The sequence below is a fragment of the Saccopteryx leptura genome, chromosome 10 (assembly GCF_036850995.1).
Source record: "Saccopteryx leptura isolate mSacLep1 chromosome 10, mSacLep1_pri_phased_curated, whole genome shotgun sequence".
NCBI classification, from domain to species: Eukaryota; Metazoa; Chordata; class Mammalia; order Chiroptera; family Emballonuridae; genus Saccopteryx; species Saccopteryx leptura.
This window is the reverse complement of record NC_089512.1, coordinates 17,879,934-17,899,890: the sequence shown is the minus strand read 5'-3', so window position 1 is coordinate 17,899,890 and position 19,957 is coordinate 17,879,934. Positions and strand designations below refer to the sequence as shown.

Here is a 19,957-nt window from a genome sequence, read left to right as displayed (position 1 = left end):
TGAGTAATAATATTATATATAACTACATATGTTATATGTACTATGTAACATTTTATGAAATACATAATATCACATAACTATTTTTCAGTATAAATTATATACATGTTAATATAATATTAATTATCATTAAGACTAGAAACCATAGTTTGAATTGGGGATTATGGAGGATAAAAGCATTGGAAAGTAGATTGTGAACAGTTGTAAATGTATACTCATGAGTTTTGTACTCTCCCCTCTTGTGTATTAATAACTAACATTTATTGAGTGCACAATCCAGGCATTGTGGAATGGGCTTGACTCATACTCTCTGACTGAAATCCTGAAGAGCCTAATGAGGAAAGGCACTGTTATTAACAGTGGAGCAAATTAATTTAGAAAGATTAAGTGACTTCTAAGGTCATATGGCAGGATTTAATGAAGCCAGATGTGAATCCAGAAAGCATAACTCCAGAGACTAGGAAAAACGGATGAGTCAGGAGACTTGTGAGAGTTATTATGGGTGAAATTAGATTAGGAGTATAGGGGGTCAGAGGAGAAGGTATGGGATTGAGAGACATTTCAGAGGTGAGACTGACTGGGTTTGCTGTCATTCAGAGGGAAGAGTAGGAGTTAAGGGTGTACTCTGAGATTTATAGTTTGGTTTGACCTGTCAGATATTTATTCCTTTCAATAGACAGGTTGAATTTACGTTTTCTGTGTTTATGTCTGGTAGAGATTTTTTTTTTTGGCATTTGGATATAATGGATTCAAAACACAAAAGAAGCAGAAACATAGATTTGAGAATAATTGTTATTAAATGATAATAATTTTATCCCACCTGGTAGAGTATAGATTTGAAAAATGTGAAACAGAGCTAGAGAATACGACGTTGAGGGGAAATAGTGGAAGAGACTCCTGGGAATGAAGTTGAGAAGAAGCTTTCAGATCTCAGAGGAACCAGGGAAAAATAGAGACATGGTCCAGTGGTTCTTGAACCTGGCTGCACATTAGAATTACCTGGGGAAATGTCAGAGATACAAATATATCTTTAAAGGTCAAGTTACAGAATGCCAGGATGCAACAGGAAGATATTTCAGGATGAGGCACTAGAATTAGTAGCTTTGAAGATATCTCCCGGTGACTCTGATGCTCATTCAGGTTGGCTCATTATTGACAGAATCATTGTGGCAGAGATCAAGTCCTGTAAAGTTCAAGAAGTCACTGGATTGGGCAATGAAAGAAGTTCCCCTCAACATCCCCCTTGTACTCCTCCCCCCAGTGTCTTCCCCCTTCCCTCCAGGATTTGCTGTCCTGCTCTCTATAATGCTGTGTTCTGTGTATATAATTTCACCAATCTCTTTCCCTTCTCTGATCCCATCTTCTCATCCCCTTTCCCTCTGTCCGCCTTCCCTCTGGTCCCTTCGATCCCGCCTCTGCCTCCATTCCATTCCTCATCCTTGCCCTTTTCTTTTTTTGTATTTTTCTGAAGCTGGAAATGGGGAGAGACAGTCAGACTCCCGCATGCACCCGACTGGGATCCACCCGGCACGCCCACCAGGGGGCGACGCTCTGCCCACCAGGGGGCGATGCTCTGCCGCGACCAGAGCCACTCTAGCGCCTGGGGCAGAGGCCAAGGAGCCATCCCCAGCGCCCGGGCCATCTTTGCTCCAATGGAGCCTTGGCTGCGGGAAGGGAAGAGAGAGAGAGGAAGGAGTGGCGGGGTGGAGAAGCAAATGGGCGCTTCTCCTATCGAACCCGGGTCCCCTGCATGCCAGGCCGACGCTCTACCGCTGAGCCAACCAGCCAGGGCCCTCATCCTTGCCTTTTACTGTCCAGTGTTACTGATTAGAAGGCCGGTTTTTGTTCTTTTGTAGGTGACTTGTTTCTTTTTTCTTGGGAAGATTTTACAGTTTTTGTCCTTTGTGTTTAGAAATCTCAAAAGATTTAATTAGCTCTCATTCTGTTTCTTATATATGGCATTTATTATTGCCCCTTTCATTTTGAAGACTTATCTCTCCCTTTAGCCCTGGAAAATTTCCTTACATTTCTTTGATAATTTCCTCTTCTCTCTGGAGTGTTAGCTGTTCTGAGCTACTCATAACTTATATTTTTCATTTGTTTGACTTTATGGGTTGCCTGGATACTATTTTCCAACATTTCTTTTGGAAAACTTTTAGCAGTCAGGTTTTTAATTTATAGTAGTCTTTTCTTATTTATGGATTTTTTTTAAAGTAACATCCTGTTCTTCTTGTATGGATGTACTGTACCGTCTGAATTTCTTTGAGGATGCTAATTAGGATCTTTGAATGAAATGTTTTTTACTGAAATAATTTTTCAGTTCACCTTGATCTTTATTTTGTTGCAGACTCTCCTCACATCCTGGATATTTTAGACTTTTCATATACTGTATTTAAGAAAGTAGGTTAGAGTAGCTGAAGTGTAATCTGCTTCACTTTAGGGTGGAGTTGGGTTGGAGGCAAGATGAAAACTGGCCACTCTTTCGAGGAAGACTACTAAAATGTTATAGCAAGGAAAAGTTTCTTTTATGGCTCTACTCTGTGGCACAGACAGACAACTAGAGTGTTCTGATTCTTCTTGATGTTTGCTCAGTGTGTTTTTAAAAGGGGCCTTATTATAGGGCTTAGTGTTTAATGCCTAGCTCATTATGTAAGATCTTGAATATCATCACTGTGATCAAAATTTTCTTTTTTTATTGTGGCAAAATAAACCCCATAAAATTTACTATCTTAACCAATTTTAAGTTCAGTAGTGTTAAGTATATTCACATTATTGTGAAACAGATCTCTAGAACTTTTTGCAAAACTAAAACTCTGTACCCTTTAACAACAACTTTCTTTTCACCTTTCCCCCAGTCCCTGGTAACCACCATTCTGCTCCTGTTTCTATGCCTTTGACTACTTTAGGTACCTCCTATAAATAGAACCATATGCATAGTATTTGGCTTATTTTATTTAGCATTATGTCTTCAAGATTCATTCGTGTGGTAGCATGTGACATGATCTCCTTCCTCTTTTCTTTTTTAAAGATTTTATTTATTGATTTTAGAGAGAAGAAAGAAAGAGAAAGGGGGTGGGGGGAGGAGCAGGAAGCATCATTTCACTCATATGTGCCTTGACTGGCGAAGCCACTTGGTTTTGAACTGGCGACCTCAAGCATTCCAGGTCGACACTTTATCCACTGGGCCACCACAGGTCAGGCAGGATCTCCTTTTTTTTTAAGGCTGAATAATAGTGTGTTGTATGTATACATCTCACTCTAGCTGTACATCCATCAGTGGACACTTGGGTTCCTTCTACCTTTTGACTATTGTGAATAATACTGCATGAGCATCGGTGTATAAATACTGCTCTGAGACCCTCTGCCTTCAGTTCTTTTGGGTAGATACCCAGAAATGGAATTATTGGATCATGTGGTAATTTTATTTCTAATTCTTTTAAGAACTGCCGTATTCTCTTCCGTAGTGGCTGTCCTACCAGCATCATACAATTCCTATTTCTCCATGTACTGCACTTGCCAGCAGTTGTTATTTTCTGTTTTGTTTTTTTAATAGCTTCCTAACTGGATGTGAAGTGTGTAAATTCTTGATCAGAGTTGTATTTTAAGCAAATAATTTGCTAATCTTCTGAGAGATGTATTGTCATGAGAAAGTGAGTTATGGAAGGCCAGCTAGGAGGTTCTGACATTGGCTCAGGTTTGAAGCAGTGAAGAATTGGTTTAAATGTGGTGAAAGACATAATTTTGAGAGAAGTGATGGAAAAAAATAGGAAGTATAAGGTCTACCGGAAAGTTCTGTCCGTTTCTATCACAACAAGTTTCGACACGTAAGCACATTTATTTGGCGCATGTGTGCCTTTCTATTTTTATCACTTAATGTATACATACTGATGTAGCAAATTAACTAAAACAAAGTTGATTCACGTTAGTCTTATGTGTGAAGCGATAGTGTACCCATGGCTACTGATTAAGTTCATTTATGCCACTGTATTGTGTACGAATTTCAACAAGGAAGAAATGCTACAGAAGCATGTCGATGTCATATCCATCATATTCCCCGGACTTAGCACCCTCCGACTATCACTTGTTTTTGTCCTTACAAAATTTTTTGAAGGGCAAAAACTTCAAAAATGAAGAAGATATCAAACAAGCACTGGTTCAATTTTTCGCATCAAAAGATAAAACATTTTTCAAAAATGGGATATATAAATTGCCCTCACGCTGGCAAGAAATCATTAATAATAATGGCAATTATATTATTTAATAAAGTTTATTGACGGTAAGAAAAATTTGTATTTTGTTTTATTACAAAAACGGACAGAACTTTCCAGTAGACCTTATATTTATTTGAATTTAAGTGAGAAATGATGTGAGGATGACTTTTTTTTTTTTTAATCAGAAGAGGGGACACAGACAGACTCCTGCATGTACCTCAACCAGGATGCACCCAGCAAACCCACTAGGGGGCGATGCTCTGCCCATCTGGGGCATTGCTCTGTTGCTCTTCTTAGCACCTAAAGTGGAGGCCATGGAGCCATCCTCAGTGTTTGGGGCCAGCTTGCTTCAATGGAGCCATGGCTGCAGGAGGGAGGGGAGGGAGTAAGAGAGAGAAGCGAGGCAGAGATGGAGAAGCAGATGGACGCTTCTCCTGTGTGCCCTGACTGGGAGTTGAACCTGGGACATCCAGATGCTGGGCTGATGCTCTAGCACTGAGCCAAACTGGCCAGGGCCGACTTTTCATTTTGAGCTTGACTAATAACAGCGTGGAAGTAAAGGGAAGCAAAGAATAAGGTAGGAATATTGTTATGGAAATAAATCCCTGGCACGGTAACTAAGAAATATGGGAGCATATTATGGGTGAGAGAACAGGTCTGGAAATTTGTTTTTGTGCGAGGGAATGGGATAGAGGTTATAGTATTTCTCCTTGAAACATTAATTTTCTTTAGAAAAAAAAATAATCTGATAAATTTTTCCTTCTCAATTTTTTACAGCTCTTGCAAGCTTAGGATATGAAAAGAGCTGTGTGTTGTTCAATTGTGCAGCCTTAGCTAGCCAGATTGCAGCAGAACAGAACCTGGATAATGATGAAGGATTGAAAATCGCTGCTAAGCATTACCAGGTATGCAGACCAGTAGTTGCTACATAATGATCAACACTAAGTTGGATTAAATTTAAAATAATTGACATTTAGGTTTATAGATGTTTCTTTACCCATAGATATTTTCTTGAAAAGTAATATACTTTTTAATGAATTGATTTATATTTTTGAAGTCCTTAGATAAACTACTTAACTATAAACCAGCTCTATTTTTCCTCACCATTGTATACCCAGCACCTAGCACAGTGCCTGGCACATAATAAAGGCTCAATAAATGTTGGGAGAACAAATTGTGAAATAAATGCATGAGATGAAATCTTTGGTAAATCCCTTTTAAATAAATGATCTCATTTAAAAAACTTTGTACATTATTTTATATATATTTTGTCTTACAGTGAGACACATGTAAATTCACCAGTCACAAAAATTAAGACTTCTTGGCAAGAAAAGTTACCTCTGACACTTGTGGGGAGGTCATATTTAAATGTGGACAGATATGTAATATTATACTATGACTAATACAGCATAGGATTTCTGTGGTAATTTAGTTACTCTGCTTTCATTTTCTGTGTCAATTTAAAGAACAAGTGGTTATTGTCAGGTGATAGCATCTATAATCATGTTTTCATATTTTATAATGCCTTATAATTTATTGAGTTTTTTCATATACGTGATTTGACTCAGATAAACCATGTAATGCATGTTATAGTATGTCATTCTCATTTCACAGACAAGAAGACTAAAAGCAGAAGTGTGAATAAAGGGGTCCGTTGGGATTTCAGGTGTCTTGATTTCAAATTTAGTGGAATTTCAAATAGTCCTTTCAGTGTCTCTCATGGCTCTGGAATTTGATTGAGAGATGGAGTTTGATTTTTCCACTGTTTAAATTTAGAGAGACTAGAGGAATTCTGTTCTAGGAAAGTGAGAGGAAAACATACTTTAAGGAAAGAATGTATCCATATTGTTGCTTGTTGTATAATGAGATAACAAATATTATGCATATATACTGTCTTTTTGGGGCCATAAATGGCAAATATTTTAAAATACAATAATGAAGTAAATTTTCATTTAGTTTTCTATTAACGGTAATTGTTAATTGGCATGTGAGATCTTAGAGGGCATTCTGAATCATTGAGGACACATTCCGTCCTGTGAGTCACCTCTTTGATTCATAGCAGATCCCCTTGTGTGATGGAAATAACTGGTGGTGTTACAAGACCTAGGTTCTTGTACCAAGAAGCTGTGTGCCCCTGTGTATAAGTTCTTTAACCTCTGTGGGCCTCCAGTTCCATATCTGTGAATGAGAGGCTGGGTCCCTTCTGCTCTGCTCTGTGGTTCTGTTAGTTTTGAAGCAGGGTCAGCCGATCACTTTCTGCAGGCACTTGACTTTTACTGTACTTCATGACTGCAGAAACACCATGTTCTTTTTTTTTTTTTTTTGTATTTTTCTGAAATTGGAAAAGGGGAGGCAGTCAGACAGACTCCAGCATGCGCCTGACCGGGATCCACCCGGCATGCCCACCAGGGGGCGATTCTCTGCCCATCTGGGGCGTTGCTCTGTTGCTGCCAAAGCCATTCTAGCGCCTGAGGCAGGGGCCACGGTGCCATCCTCAGCGCCCGGGCCAACTTTGCTTCAATGGAACCTCAGCTACGGGAGGGGAAGAAAGAGAGAGAGAGGAAGGAGAGGGGGGAGGGGTGGAGAAGCAGATGGGCACTTCTCCTGTGTGCCCTGGCCGGGAATCGAACCCGGGACTCCTGCACGCCAGGCCGACGCTCTACCACTGAGCCAACCAGCCAGTGCCACCATGTTCACTTGAAATAGTTAACCTTGTGCTATCTTTGCATCGGTTATCTGTATAACTCACAGCACCTTTTAATCCCAGACTGACTTCTTTTTCCCAGTGTCATTTGCCTCATGAAAGCAAAGCTGTTTTAGTGTTAATCTTAGAAAAGTTTAATTGGGAAGACAAATCTGATGGGTAATGTTTCACCAGGGAAGCTCGGAAAGTCAAATAGAATCATTAGCAAATAGATGGTAATGCTGTTCCTCAGAGAACTTGGTATCTGTACTATTTGAGGTTTCTGCAAGTATGGTAGCTTTTAATTATTTGAGTGATAAATTTGGGACCAAATCAAGAGCATTTCAGTACTAAAAACATTTTAATATTTTGTCTCTGCCTCTATTCTCACATTAGTTTTGAGGAAATTATCTAAAAACTGAGCTTACTCAATTTGTCCCATTAATATATTTTGTATTTTTATTGCAGTTAACTTTTAATCTTTGTTAAATTTTCTGTTACTCTATAGAGCTTTAGAAACATACCCTTATTGTCTGTAGGTCAGATGTTTTATTCTGTTTCGCACAATATAAAAATTTAAATATAATAACTGTTTAACTGAGTTAACATTTGGAATGATTTTGTGTTTAACAGAAAATTAAGTCTTGCTTAGTTCATACAAATTTTAAAGAAATTCTTTTTCCCCCCTCTAGTTTGCTAGTGGTGCCTTTTTACATATTAAAGAGACGGTTTTATCTGCCTTAAATCGAGAGCCTACTGTGGATATATCTCCAGATACTGTTGGGACCCTCAGTCTTATTATGCTGGCACAAGCCCAAGAAGTATTTTTTTTAAAGGCCACAAGAGGTAATTCCAGTTTGTTTTCATTTTGTTGCATATGAAAAGTGATAGGTTTTTAGAATTAGAAAGTGATTAGGCTATCACATGTTCAGTGTAGAGCTTTTCTCTTTGAACTTGACATATTGACATACATTATTGACAATTTTCAGTTTTTCTGAACTTAAGGTGGTACAAATACACATTTAAGAATGTATTTTGTATTTGAAGTCTTTTATAGAATGGATAGTTAGCTATTGTCTTAAAACACTGAACTCTGGAATAATATGTAGGTTTGTAATATATCAAAAATAAATTTATTTAGCAAATACTTATTGGATACCTTCTGTGTTCCAGAAAGTGTTCTGGGCTCTAGATGAATAGAATTATGAAACAAACAATATTCCTTATATCAGGAAGCTTATATTTTAGTGTGGGTGAGATAATAAACAAGAAATTAGTTAATGTAATTTTAGAGATCATTTTATAAAGAAAATATGGTGGATTAAGTGATAATGGCTGGGGTGTTCTGGCTGTGGGGTGAGGATGTAGGGGGGAAGTCATGCTAATTTTAGATTCATTAGTCAAAAAGAGCCTCTTTGAGGAGGTCTCCTTTCTTCGAGACCCAACTGATAAGATTAAGCCATCTAAGCAGAGTCCCTGGCTCTCTGAATGAGGGTATGCGATCAGTTCGTACTGGCATTGAGTTAATATGACAGATTGGAATATGGGCTGAATATGAAAGTGCAGAGAAATGGAAAATAAGGGAACAATCATCATGTGGGAGCCTATACAGTAAAATTTACCCTTTTAAAATACGTATATACTTCATTGGTTTTTAGCATATTCAGTTTTGCAACCATTACCACTAACTTATTGTAGAACATTATCGTCACCCCAAAAAGAAACCTCATAGCTGCTGGCAGTCACTCTCTATTCCCTAGTCCCCAGCTCCCGGCAACCACTAAACTATTTTCTCACTCTTTGTATTTGCTTAAGGAATAATTGAGTTTCATGAAGATGAATTGATTTTGTCAATAAAGATTTTTTAAGACAGATGTACAGTCATGACATATCTGATTACTTTATATTTGTTTTTATTAAAATGGTCAATTTAATGTTGTATTCCAGATAAAATGAAAGATGCCATCATAGCTAAATTGGCTAATCAGGCTGCAGACTATTTTGGTGATGCTTTCAAGCAGTGTCAGTATAAAGATACTCTCCCCAAGGTCAGTTACTGTTTTTACATACACTTGGCTATTTTGCATGTGGAAATATTTGAATATTTCTGGGTATAAAAAGCAAGTTGAAAATTTTATAAAGATACTTGAAACTTTAGGAGAGGCATTTGAAGAATATATTTGTAGAAATATTTTGTGTGTTTAAGTTGCATGAAAATTCTATATTTACAGGATGCCTTGCCTCTGCTCTTCACTAAACTTGTTTTTCCAAGCTAAATCTCTTTTTGGAAATTTCTGAATATCTGTCTCCATTGTGTAGTTCTGAATCTTTGGTGATTGGGCACAAGCATGAATACTTGAGCATGTTGATTATTCACAGTTTTAATTATTGTCCTGTTTTCTTAAAGATGAGTCTTAAGCGCAAAAACAAAGAAAAAGGAAAAGGAAAAGGAAACTTAACAAATTCATCCAATACTTTGATAAGAATTAAGTTTTGTCAACAGGGATAAAAAATGGGGCTGCTATTGGACAGCTAAGGAAAACAAGCATCTTTAAACCACTATCACAGGAAGTATTATTTTTTTGTAAACTTTTCTGAAGTAGCATTTGAAATGACTGGTCAGTAATGATATTTTATAAATGACAAAGCAGGTAATTAAACTAACAAGTAAAGTTAGAATGGTAAGAAAGAGCAACTTGACAGATTGAGTGAAATGTAGATGTTTTCATCTAATCTTTAAGAAATGTTCAAGGAACTAGTTTCATCTGCATGATAGCCAAGGGTATTTGTCACATGGTCTTTTGTAGGGGAGTTTATTGATTAGGAAGTCATTCAGGAATTTTTGTTTTAAATTTTTATTGAGGTTAGAAGAAGAAGAGAGAGGGAATGAGAAAGAAAGAGAAAGTGTGTGTAGGAGGAAGGAGCAGGAAGTATCAACCCAGAGTTGCTTCTCTGTATGTGCCTTGACTGGGCAGTCCTGGGGTTTTGAACTGGAGACCTCAGCGTTCCAGGTCGACGCTTAACACTGAGCCAGCACAGTCAGGCCAGGAATTTTTTAAATTATGAAATTGCAGGCAGTTTTGTGGTGGAGTAAAAAAGCATGTCAGTGCATCAATAGAACATGTTAGTTTGGTCAGAAAATGTTCAGTGTGAAGATCCTTAGAGATTTAAAATACACCATAGGATGAGTTGAAATTTGCCCAGGACTCCTGGTTATTTAGATTGTTACTCTTTCAAAGAGATGTGGAATCTCCTTTTGCTTCCTCTGAAAGACCTCACGTTCAGTTGCACAGTGTACCGTTGCAGCCTGGTGGGCCATTAGTTCAGTCTTGTCATGGAGAGAAGAGTGTCACCTACAAAGACTTGGAAACTACCTCTGCAGCACGCCTGGTATTCCTTGAAAATCTGTTTAAGCACCAAGTTGCTCCAGCCTTAACTTGAGAACTGGCTTCTGCACAGTTTGAGATTTAGGTGTCTTTTATTTTTGTTATTTTACTAATAAAGTTCATAAGATATTTTCATTTTGTAGTTATAGAACTGAAATTTCTGCAAGTAGTGATTTAGGAAGCTGGGATATTACTCACTGGAAGACAGGAAAGCACACAGGTAGTAATTCAGTTTTTGATTCTCTTAATTTTTTTTTTGTCTGGACATTGAGTCTAGTATATTTTTTGGATTTTATATGACATGAACTTCCTAAAAGCAATGAGGTTGCAGGCTAGGATTTGACGTTTTGGAAAAGCCTCTACCCATGTAACTGCTTTTCTGGTTCATGGGTTTGGATCTTTTAAAATTAATTTTGACTGAAAATTTTTTCAAAACAGATAAGGGCAAAAAGTAAGAAAATATTAGTTATTAACTTAGTGCATTTATCTTGCTATTTGTTTTTGAGTATATGATACTGAAATGTTAGTTTTTATATGATACTAGATTTTTATGTGGCTAAAAAAGATCTTTATTAAAAAGTCAGGATATGAATGTAAGTGGGAACTTACTTTACTGTCTTTTGTCTTTTAAACATGAAACAGCTATAGAGCAGTGTCATTAGTGTATGTGAGTAGCGGTTTAGTTAAAGGGCTGGTAAGGGCTCATAAGAAAGCTTCTGGAGCCTTGTGCTGCTATTCCTCTGATTATCCATTCTACTTCTCTTTCTAATGCATGCTTTCCTTTGTAAACAAAATGTTGACTTCATGGCTCGATTAAAGAGACTTGTACAAATTTTAATTGGCTTCATTTGTTTTTTTTTAAAAATAGCTTTAATTTCAATTGGACGAAAAAAATTGAAATTTTTGAATTCAATCCATGCAAAATCATGTGGTCTTCTCTGTTTACACCTAATGACTAATCTACCTATTTCTAGCCATTAATGGGGTATTCTAATTTCTGTCTCCTTTTCCTTTTTCTTCCTGCATCCCATGTTGTCTGTGGTGGTTGTGTGGTTGGACTCTCCCTGGTCAGTATTTTTATTTCCAGGAGGTGTTCCCCATCCTGGCTGCCAAGCACTGTATCATGCAGGCCAATGCTGAGTATCATCAGTCTATCCTGGCAAAACAGCAGAAGAAATTTGGAGAAGAGATTGCAAGATTACAGGTGAGTCTGTTAGCAATAAATATTAAGTAACTTAGATCTCCATTTTTTTTCTTAGTGAGAGTCCCAAGTTGGCTTATGGAAACCTTTCCCACTCCTGCCCTATCAGTGGAGACAAGTGATTGCTTTTATCGTTAGACTTTACCTGCTGCGTGCTTTTTGAAATCTCATATTTTATTTAAGAAATTCATGCAAAGTTTACATCATTCCCTTTTATTTACCCATATTTATTTTAATATAAAATAGACTAAATTAATTACGAGGCTCTAGAAAGGATGTCTAGTGCTTAAAGGATGGCCTAGTCTTGATCTAAATTGGAGCATATAAGCCTAGCTTGAGTTGGATGGTGGTAATATAAAGACATCTGTAAGTAGCCGAGTGCCTGCTACGCCGTTGTGTTGCTATGGTAGGTATTGGGGTCGTCAGAAATAGGCTGTGACACCTGGAACAACTTTGCAGCAGGGTTAGTACTATTTGTGAGTTGTTTGTACTTTTCAATATAGGTAAGCAGAAGGTAGGAAGAAGACTTAAGAAAATTTTAGTATGACCTTGATCTTAGATGAGACTATGCGAGTATCATTTAGGAAGTTCATTTTAATTAGTCTTTTCATGAGAAAAGAAACCCAAGTCTTATAAAACCGGCATTATACCCTACACTGACATAATCAGTTAAAAGCACACTTTTTTACAAAACCCGGATTATCAAACATATCTTGTCCAGGATTCACTGTGATCACAGTATTTTTAATTCTTATATAAAATGTTTTGGAGAAAGAGGGTTCTGTAGGAAAGATTTTTTTAGGTTATATTTAAAGTGTTACAAGTTTAGTTTATTTTCTGGGAATTCTGGGACTGTTAGAGTCAAGCAGGTCCTTATGTAGTCTCCGTAAACCAGTCAGAGAAGTGCTCTTTTTGAAATTTTAATGTAATTTAAAAATCCACTCTGGAAAAAGGAAACTACTCCAGACTCACACAGTGAAAGGTGAGGACTTTTTTCAGTTATAGCTTCAGTTTTATAGCTTTAATCGTGGGTCAGAAGGTAACATAGATGGATACCTGATCAGGGCACATACAAGAACAGTTCGATGGGTCCTGTCTCTGTCTCTCTCCCTGCCTCTCTCTCAGAAAATAAAAAAAAGTTAATATAGAACATAAACCCTTACTGATTTATACCTTAAAGGCTGTTCCTCTTCCAGAAGGCATGAAATGTATTTTTACTTGACTTAGTAATTGATTTGAACTAGGCAAACAAACCAAAAAAGGTGACTAACAAATCGTATTATCTGTAGCCTCTCACTCAGTAGGTGAAGAGTACCATATGAGTCTGATAGAAATCATTCGATGATCAAACCATTAATCAGCCTTCCACTTGTTGCTGTCAGCAATGGGAAAAACATTGGTCATGAGCAAATCAGAAACAAAAACAAAATCAGAGTCAGGAAAATCAAAACAATAGGTCAAGTAGCAGCAAAGGTAAAAATGCTGCTTGGGATTTACTTCTGGAGCTCAGAAAAATTGTGCCTGGACTTACATGGCTCATGAACTGTGCTTTTGGGACAAGGCAGTTTACTTGACTCCAGAAGGTGGGTCCACTTCCTCTGGGTGGAATCGCTAAAGCTGCCCAAGTGCAGTTTCAAAAAGACCTAAAAATGTATAGCTATAAAAGGTGACTCGTATAGAATGAATACATGATTAATGATGAGCCTGTTAAGATGGTAAAACTGATTTTGTGAAAGTATTTGCTTCCTTAGTAATGATAATAGCCTGTAGGTATTAAAGAAGTCATCCGTATTAGGAGATACATGCTGAGGCATTTAGGGATGAAGGGTCATCTCGAATGAACTTGAGTTTCAAACAGTTCTGCAGAAAAACAAAAACATGTATACATATTGTGTATATGGGAAACAGAGATAAAACAAATTATGGCAAATGCTAATAACAATTGTTGAACCTGGAGAGTCTACGCTTTCAGTTTTTCTATGAGCTTGAAAATTTTCAAAATAAAAACTGGGAAACATAAGTATATAAAAGGCATACATTTCAACCTGTCTCTACCTTTTCCCTTCTGTCTGGTTCCTTCTGTTTTTTTCCTACTGCTCTATAGGTAATTTTTTGTTTAATCCTTTCAAAGTTGTTTTTCTTTGAAATATAAGCAAATACATGCATATACAAACAATGCATATTCTTAACTCTTCCCATTCTTACACAATCTAGGTGGTTAACTCTTTTGTGAACTGGCACGAAATTTCTGGCCGACTGGCAGTTTGAAAACCACTAAACAACAGAAATTTGTTTTTTTCACAATTCCAGAGGGTCAGAGGCTGAGATCAGGGTGTCAGCATGGTCGGGTTCTGATTGGAGCTGTCTTCTGGCTTGCAGACTTCTGGCTGTGTCTTCACATGGTGGAGAGAGACAGAGAGAGAGAGAGAGAGAGAGAGAGAGAGACACCAAGCTCTCTGCTGTCTTTTCTGATGAGGCCCTGCCCTTATGACCTCACCTAAATGTAATCTCTCAGAGGCCCTATTTCCAAGTACCATCACTTTGGGGGTTAGAGTGTTGGCATACGAGTTTTGGGGAGGACACAGGTTAGTCCATAGTAGCAGGGGTATATCTTAAATTTACAGAAATAGAATTGTTGATATCAAAGAATATTATCTGTATATACTTGTATTATACTTGGAATTTTGATCTCCTTGGAGTTTATCCTGATATGTGACGTGAAGTATGGATTCATACCTATTCAGTGCAGTTCGATGTGGGCTCACACACAGATTTTTTAGGGCTCCTTAGGTAGCTATCCCGTATAGCCTCTACAGACTCGTCACTGACTGATGGCCTACCAGAACGGGGTTTCTCCACCAAACTGCCGGTTTCCTTCAACTGCTTATCCCACCGAGTAATGTTATTCCTATGTGGTGGCGCTTTGTTATAAATGCGCCGATATTCATGTTGCACTTTGGTCACAGATTTGAATTTAGTGAGCCACAGAACACACTGAACTTCCCTCTGTACCGTCCACATCTCGACTGGCATGGCTGTGTGCTGCTCTGCTGTATACACGGTGTTACATCATCATCTGCGCATGTGCACATGCTGCCACATCATCCTACAGACACTGGGAGGGTTTTCCTTTTATTTGGTGCAGATTTCACATTTCTATCGTCTTGTTGCTTTCCTGTGACCAGTGAAAAGTGCATGACTTTACGGACACTATTTAAAAAAATTTTTTTTAATCTATTAATTTTTAGAGAGGTAGAAGGAGAGAGAAATGTTGATTTGTTCCACTTTTTTATGCTTTCATTGCTTGATTTTGTATTTGCCCTGACTGGGGTTTGAACCCACAACCTTGGCATGTTGGGATGATGTTCTAACCAACTGAGCTACCTGGCTAGGGCCTGGATCTAATTTTTATTTTTCAAAATGGCTACCTAGTTGGCCCCATACTACTTATTACAAGTTTCTTTACTCTGCTGATTTGAGATTGACCTTATCACATTCTAAATGTATCATATATATTTGGATCTATTTCTGAACTTTTTGTTCTGTTTCTTTGGCCTATTTTTTTTTACCATTTAAAAAATTTAAAAAAAAATTTTTTTATTAATTTTAATGGGGTGACATCAATAAATCAGGGTACATATGTTCAGAGAAAACATGTCCAGGTTATCTTGTCAATCAATTATGTTGCATACCCATCCCCCAAAGTCAGATTGTCCTCCGTCAACTTTTATCTAGTTTTCTTTGTGCCCCACCCCCCCCATAACCACCACACTCTTGTCCATGTCTTTTAGTCTCGTTTTTATGTCCCACCTACGTATGGAATAATGCAGTTCTTGTTTTTTTCTGATTTACTTAATTCACTCCGTATAATGTTATCAAGATCCCACCATTTTGTTGTAAATGATCTGATGTCATCATTTCTTATGGATGAGTAGTAGTCCATAGTGTATATGTGCCACATCTTTATCCAGTCTTCTATTGAAGGGCTTTTTGGTTGTTTCCATGTCTTGGCCACTGTGAACAATGCTGCAATGAACATGGGGCTACATGTGTCTTTACATATCAATGTTTCTGAGTTTTTGGGGTATATACCCAGTAGAGGGATTGCTGGGTCATAAGGTAGTTCTATTTTCAGTTTTTTGAGGAACCCCCATACTTTCTTCCATAATGGTTGTACTACTTTACATTCCCACCAACAGTGAATGAGGGTTCCTTTTTCTCCATAGCCTCTCCAACATTTGCTGTTACCTGTCTTGTTAATAATAGCTAATCTAACAGGTGTGAGGTGGTATCTCATTGCAGTTTTGATTTGCATTTCTCTAATAACTAATGAAGATGAGCATCTTTTCATATGTCTGTTGGTTTGGTCTATTTTTTTTTTTTTTTTTTTTTGGTTTGGTCTATTTTTTTAATGCCTGATAGGTATTGTCATCTCTCATTTTCTGATTGTCTTGCTTTTTTATGATTCTAGATTTTATGATTATTTATTATGAAAAATTTAAAGCATTCTATAAAAAGTATGAATTACCAAATATCCATTACCCAGCTTCAGTGATTATCAATATTTTGCTATTGTTTTTTAATCTATTTTCTTTTCCCCTCATATTTTTTGGATTATATTATAGCTATTGCATATCATTTTATCCTTAAATATGTTTATTTGTATCTCTAGTAGGTAAGGATTAAAAAAGTATTAAAACCACAGTATCATCACATCTAGCAAAATTAATACTAATTAATACAAATTAATAATTAATACCAGTAACTTAATATCCAGATCTAGTTTAGTTTCTCCTTATTTTTCCTAAAGTGTTTTTTTTTACAGTTTGTTCATTCAGGGTTGATACAAAGATCCTCACATTTATATGGTTGATAATGTCTCATAAATCTTTAATTTTTAATGGCCTCTCCTTCATTTTCCTCACTATTTCTTATTTTGTGTTTCTTATAGTGATTTCTGTAATGTCTATTATTCCTTTTGTAAATATTTGTCTTTTTTAAAATGATTTCATGCTTTATCTTTTTTCTGTCAGTTCCTGGTTTTATATTCTCTTGTTATCTGGTTGTCACCCACTGTTGTCTGGGCCATCTGCTTCTCTATTCATTTTTATTGATTTTTTTTTTTTGTACTATGATTGTATCCTTGGTTTTTTAGTTAATTTAGTTTTTAATTTTTTTCCCACATGCTGTTTTCATCTGCCTTGTGGCAACATTTCTTTGGTGAATTTTCATTATCTACTGGAAAGTTATTATTGCCCATTTTCATCCTTTTCCTTATGGTTTCTCTGTGTTGAGGCAGATGGGATGCTGTTGTTACTTGTGTTTGAATGAGATTGATTTTAGTGGAGTAAGAGCAAGAGGTTCCTGGGTGGGGAAACGGCCCAGGCAGCTTTCCAAGCCTTCATGTGGAAGGTTCCCTCCTCAGCTGCACTTCTCAAAGCCTGGTTTAGGAGGGATTCCACTTCCGTACTTGTATTTCCCTGAATTCCTCACAGCCTTTGCTTGGATCTTTGATCTACTTGAGTTTGTACCTGAGGAGATGACGCGACTTTTAGGGTTTGTATCAGACATTTTCTGAATGTTTCCTACTTCTTTCTTCCCCCTTTTCAGCCCTTCTCTTTTCTGCTTCTCCCAGCATCCCTGCCCTTGTAATTAATTCATCTGCCTCTTGCTCTCAGCGCCCCTCACTGGGATGAGGCCCCTCAGCATTCCATTTTTCCTGTGACCCCTTGGTAACTCAACATATGGGCCATTTGGCTTTGCTTTGATCAGCTGACAGTTATCTCACAGCTTTCAGAGTTTCTTAAATCACTTCCCGCTCAGGCTGGGGCCCGTAGCAGTATCTTTTTTCTTGTGGTGTATTTAGTATATATGTTATGGTTCTAGTACCAATTTTGCTATTTGGGGAAGGGTTTGATCACATTTACAAATCAAATTTGATTTACAGATTTAAAAAGTGATTTAATTTGTGCATTTTTCCATTTCCTAGTTTACACTGAAGATGCAGCTTTTGCTTTGTTTGTTTGGTTTTATCTTTATTTCTGTCTCTAGTTTTATGTTGAACTTGCATATATCTTTTAAAATTTATTCCTGGATAATTTTGTCTTTGTGTTGTCAGTAACAACGAATTTTTAAATTTTTTTGTTATCTCTTCAAGTTGTTGGTTGTTTATCTGTATTTGCACTATTGATTTTATAACTAAGCTACTTCTCTCATTATTTAGAATAGTTGATTCTCTTAGGTTTTCCAGGTAACAAATATATCACTTGTAAATAATAATTTTTTCCTTCTCTTTTCTAAATTTAATAACTGATTTCATTGTTTTGTTCAGTTATTATGACATGTTCCAAAGTTGTGATGATACTGGTGACCTTTGTTTTATTTTGATTCTAGGGATGTTTCTTGTATTTTTCTGCTAAACATGGTGTCAGCTTAGGGGGGGGGGGTCAAGGTTTTATCATGTGAAGAACTGGCTAGCTTTCTGTTTTACAAGTAAAGATTTTTAGAGACCAATAATGAATATTGAATTTTATCAAATGCTTTTTAATATAAATGGAGATAATTTGATTTAAAAAAACCCTCAAATCTGTTAGTTGAAGAATTACATGAGTAAATTTTCTAATATTAAACCATTATTGTATTTCTGTATTTTTGGTGTTTTAGATTTGCTTTGTTTCCTCATGTGATCATTTTATGTGTGTTCTCTAAGTGCGTGACAATATATGTATTCTTTAGTGGCAGAGTTTAGGGTTTTCCATGTCTGGTGAATTAAACTCATTAATTATGTTGTTCAAATCTTCTGTAATTTTAAAAATTTTGTTCACTTGGTCCAGCCATCACTGAGACAGGAGTGTTCAAATCTTCCACTCTGATGATAGGTAGATGAATCAACTTCTCAGTCTATGTATGTAGAGACTATTAAATGCAAAATTTAATAAGATTTATATCTTTCTGGCAAATTGGCAAATGTTGAACATTATGTACTGAATTAAATTTGAATAATGCCTTTGGCTTTATTGCCTGTTTTTTTCTGATGTTACTATAACCTAATACCATCTAAGTAATTTAATTTGGTCACTAAGTTAAGCATATGCTCATCTTATGAATTCTAATGGCAAACCTTTTTCTAAAACATTTTCTATTGATATTGAGACAGTTCCTTTGTTGATTTCCTGCATTGCTGGGAAATATTTTTCTGATTCACTCTTTCATTGTGGGTGTAGTTCTTTAAAGTCCCCTTCCTTCATGTGAGATAGTGAGTGAAGGAGCTGTTTCTCAGTTTTTGTCTCCCTCAGAGTCAGTTTATACTGATTGGCTCATGGATTTCTTTTATTTCCTTGGTGATTCACAGGTGTTTAGAGGGATGTCTGCTGTGTATTCTTCATTTTTGGAGTAATTTGTGATGGGAGAATTTCTAGGTTATTCTGTTGACCATATTGCTAGAAATGAATATCTTCAAATTAGAGCTTTTTTTTTAAACCAATCCTTGGTTGAATAAAAGAAGCATTTTTTTAAACATTTTCTTTTTAGCATGCAGCAGAATTGATTAAAACAGTGGCATCTCGCTATGATGAATATGTCAACGTGAAGGATTTTTCTGACAAAATCAACCGTGCCCTTACTGCAGCAAAGAAGGATAATGACTTCATATATCATGACCGAGTTCCAGACCTCAAAGATCTAGATTCTATTGGCAAAGCCACGCTTGTGAAATCTACTCCAGTCAATGTACCCATTAGCCAGAAATTCACTGGTATGTCATGTCAGTATTTGGTAATAGTTCAGTCTGACTCATCTTTTCTCCAGTTGTATTTGTTTTCTTTTGTAGTCCAAAATCACACAATTGCTATTGTATGGTATGCTTTGAATATAATTTGCATTCATATTCAAAATGAATATGGGAATAAAAATTGTTATTATCTACAGTGAAACTTTAAAATGGAAAGTAAATGGCAGTGAAGCATATGTAAAGTATACACGAGTCAGAAAACTTGAAACTGCATGTGAGTACCGTAACGATAAAGACTTTAAAGCAGTTTTCATTTTAACATTTGTTTTATTAAGATTCTGCCATTAAAAATAAACTTTGATAAATATGATTTCAAGCCTATTGAAATCTGGAGTCATGATTGTATCAGGTAAATAAATACATGTTATAATAGCTTTGGATACTGTAGATATATGCAATGTGTAGTATCCTGTAGCTGAGATCCCAAGGATAATTAATATTCTAACTTATTGGGAAAAGGCAGTTATTTTACTTATTTCTATTTGGCAAGCACAAAGTGTTTACCACTTACCAGGACTCTTATAAGCACTTTACAAATACTAGTTCATTTATTTTTCACAGCAACCCCATGAACTAGGTGCTGTTATTCATTCTCCTCACATGACTGATGGAGGATACTGATGCACAGCAGTTAAATAATTGACTTGTTCACAATGTTGCATAATTAGGAAGTGATATGGCTAGAAATTG

At 36.5% G+C, this 19,957-nt stretch overlaps 1 protein-coding gene across 2 annotated transcripts in view; it reads left to right on the top strand.

Annotated features, from left to right (window-relative positions):
* PDCD6IP (programmed cell death 6 interacting protein) overlaps window positions 1-19,957 on the top strand; it is a 61,494-nt gene that overhangs the window by 13,968 nt on the left and 27,569 nt on the right. Inside the window, exons 4-8 of one of the 2 annotated variants that reach the window (XM_066350576.1) lie at window positions 4,986-5,113; window positions 7,584-7,737; window positions 8,839-8,939; window positions 11,365-11,481; window positions 19,009-19,231. In XM_066350576.1, the coding sequence (XP_066206673.1) occupies window positions 4,986-5,113; window positions 7,584-7,737; window positions 8,839-8,939; window positions 11,365-11,481; window positions 19,009-19,231 (723 nt within the window). Of the gene's footprint in view, window positions 1-4,985; window positions 5,114-7,583; window positions 7,738-8,838; window positions 8,940-11,349; window positions 11,482-19,008; window positions 19,232-19,957 lie in introns of both variants that reach the window. The other variant, XM_066350575.1, reaches the window with a different exon arrangement.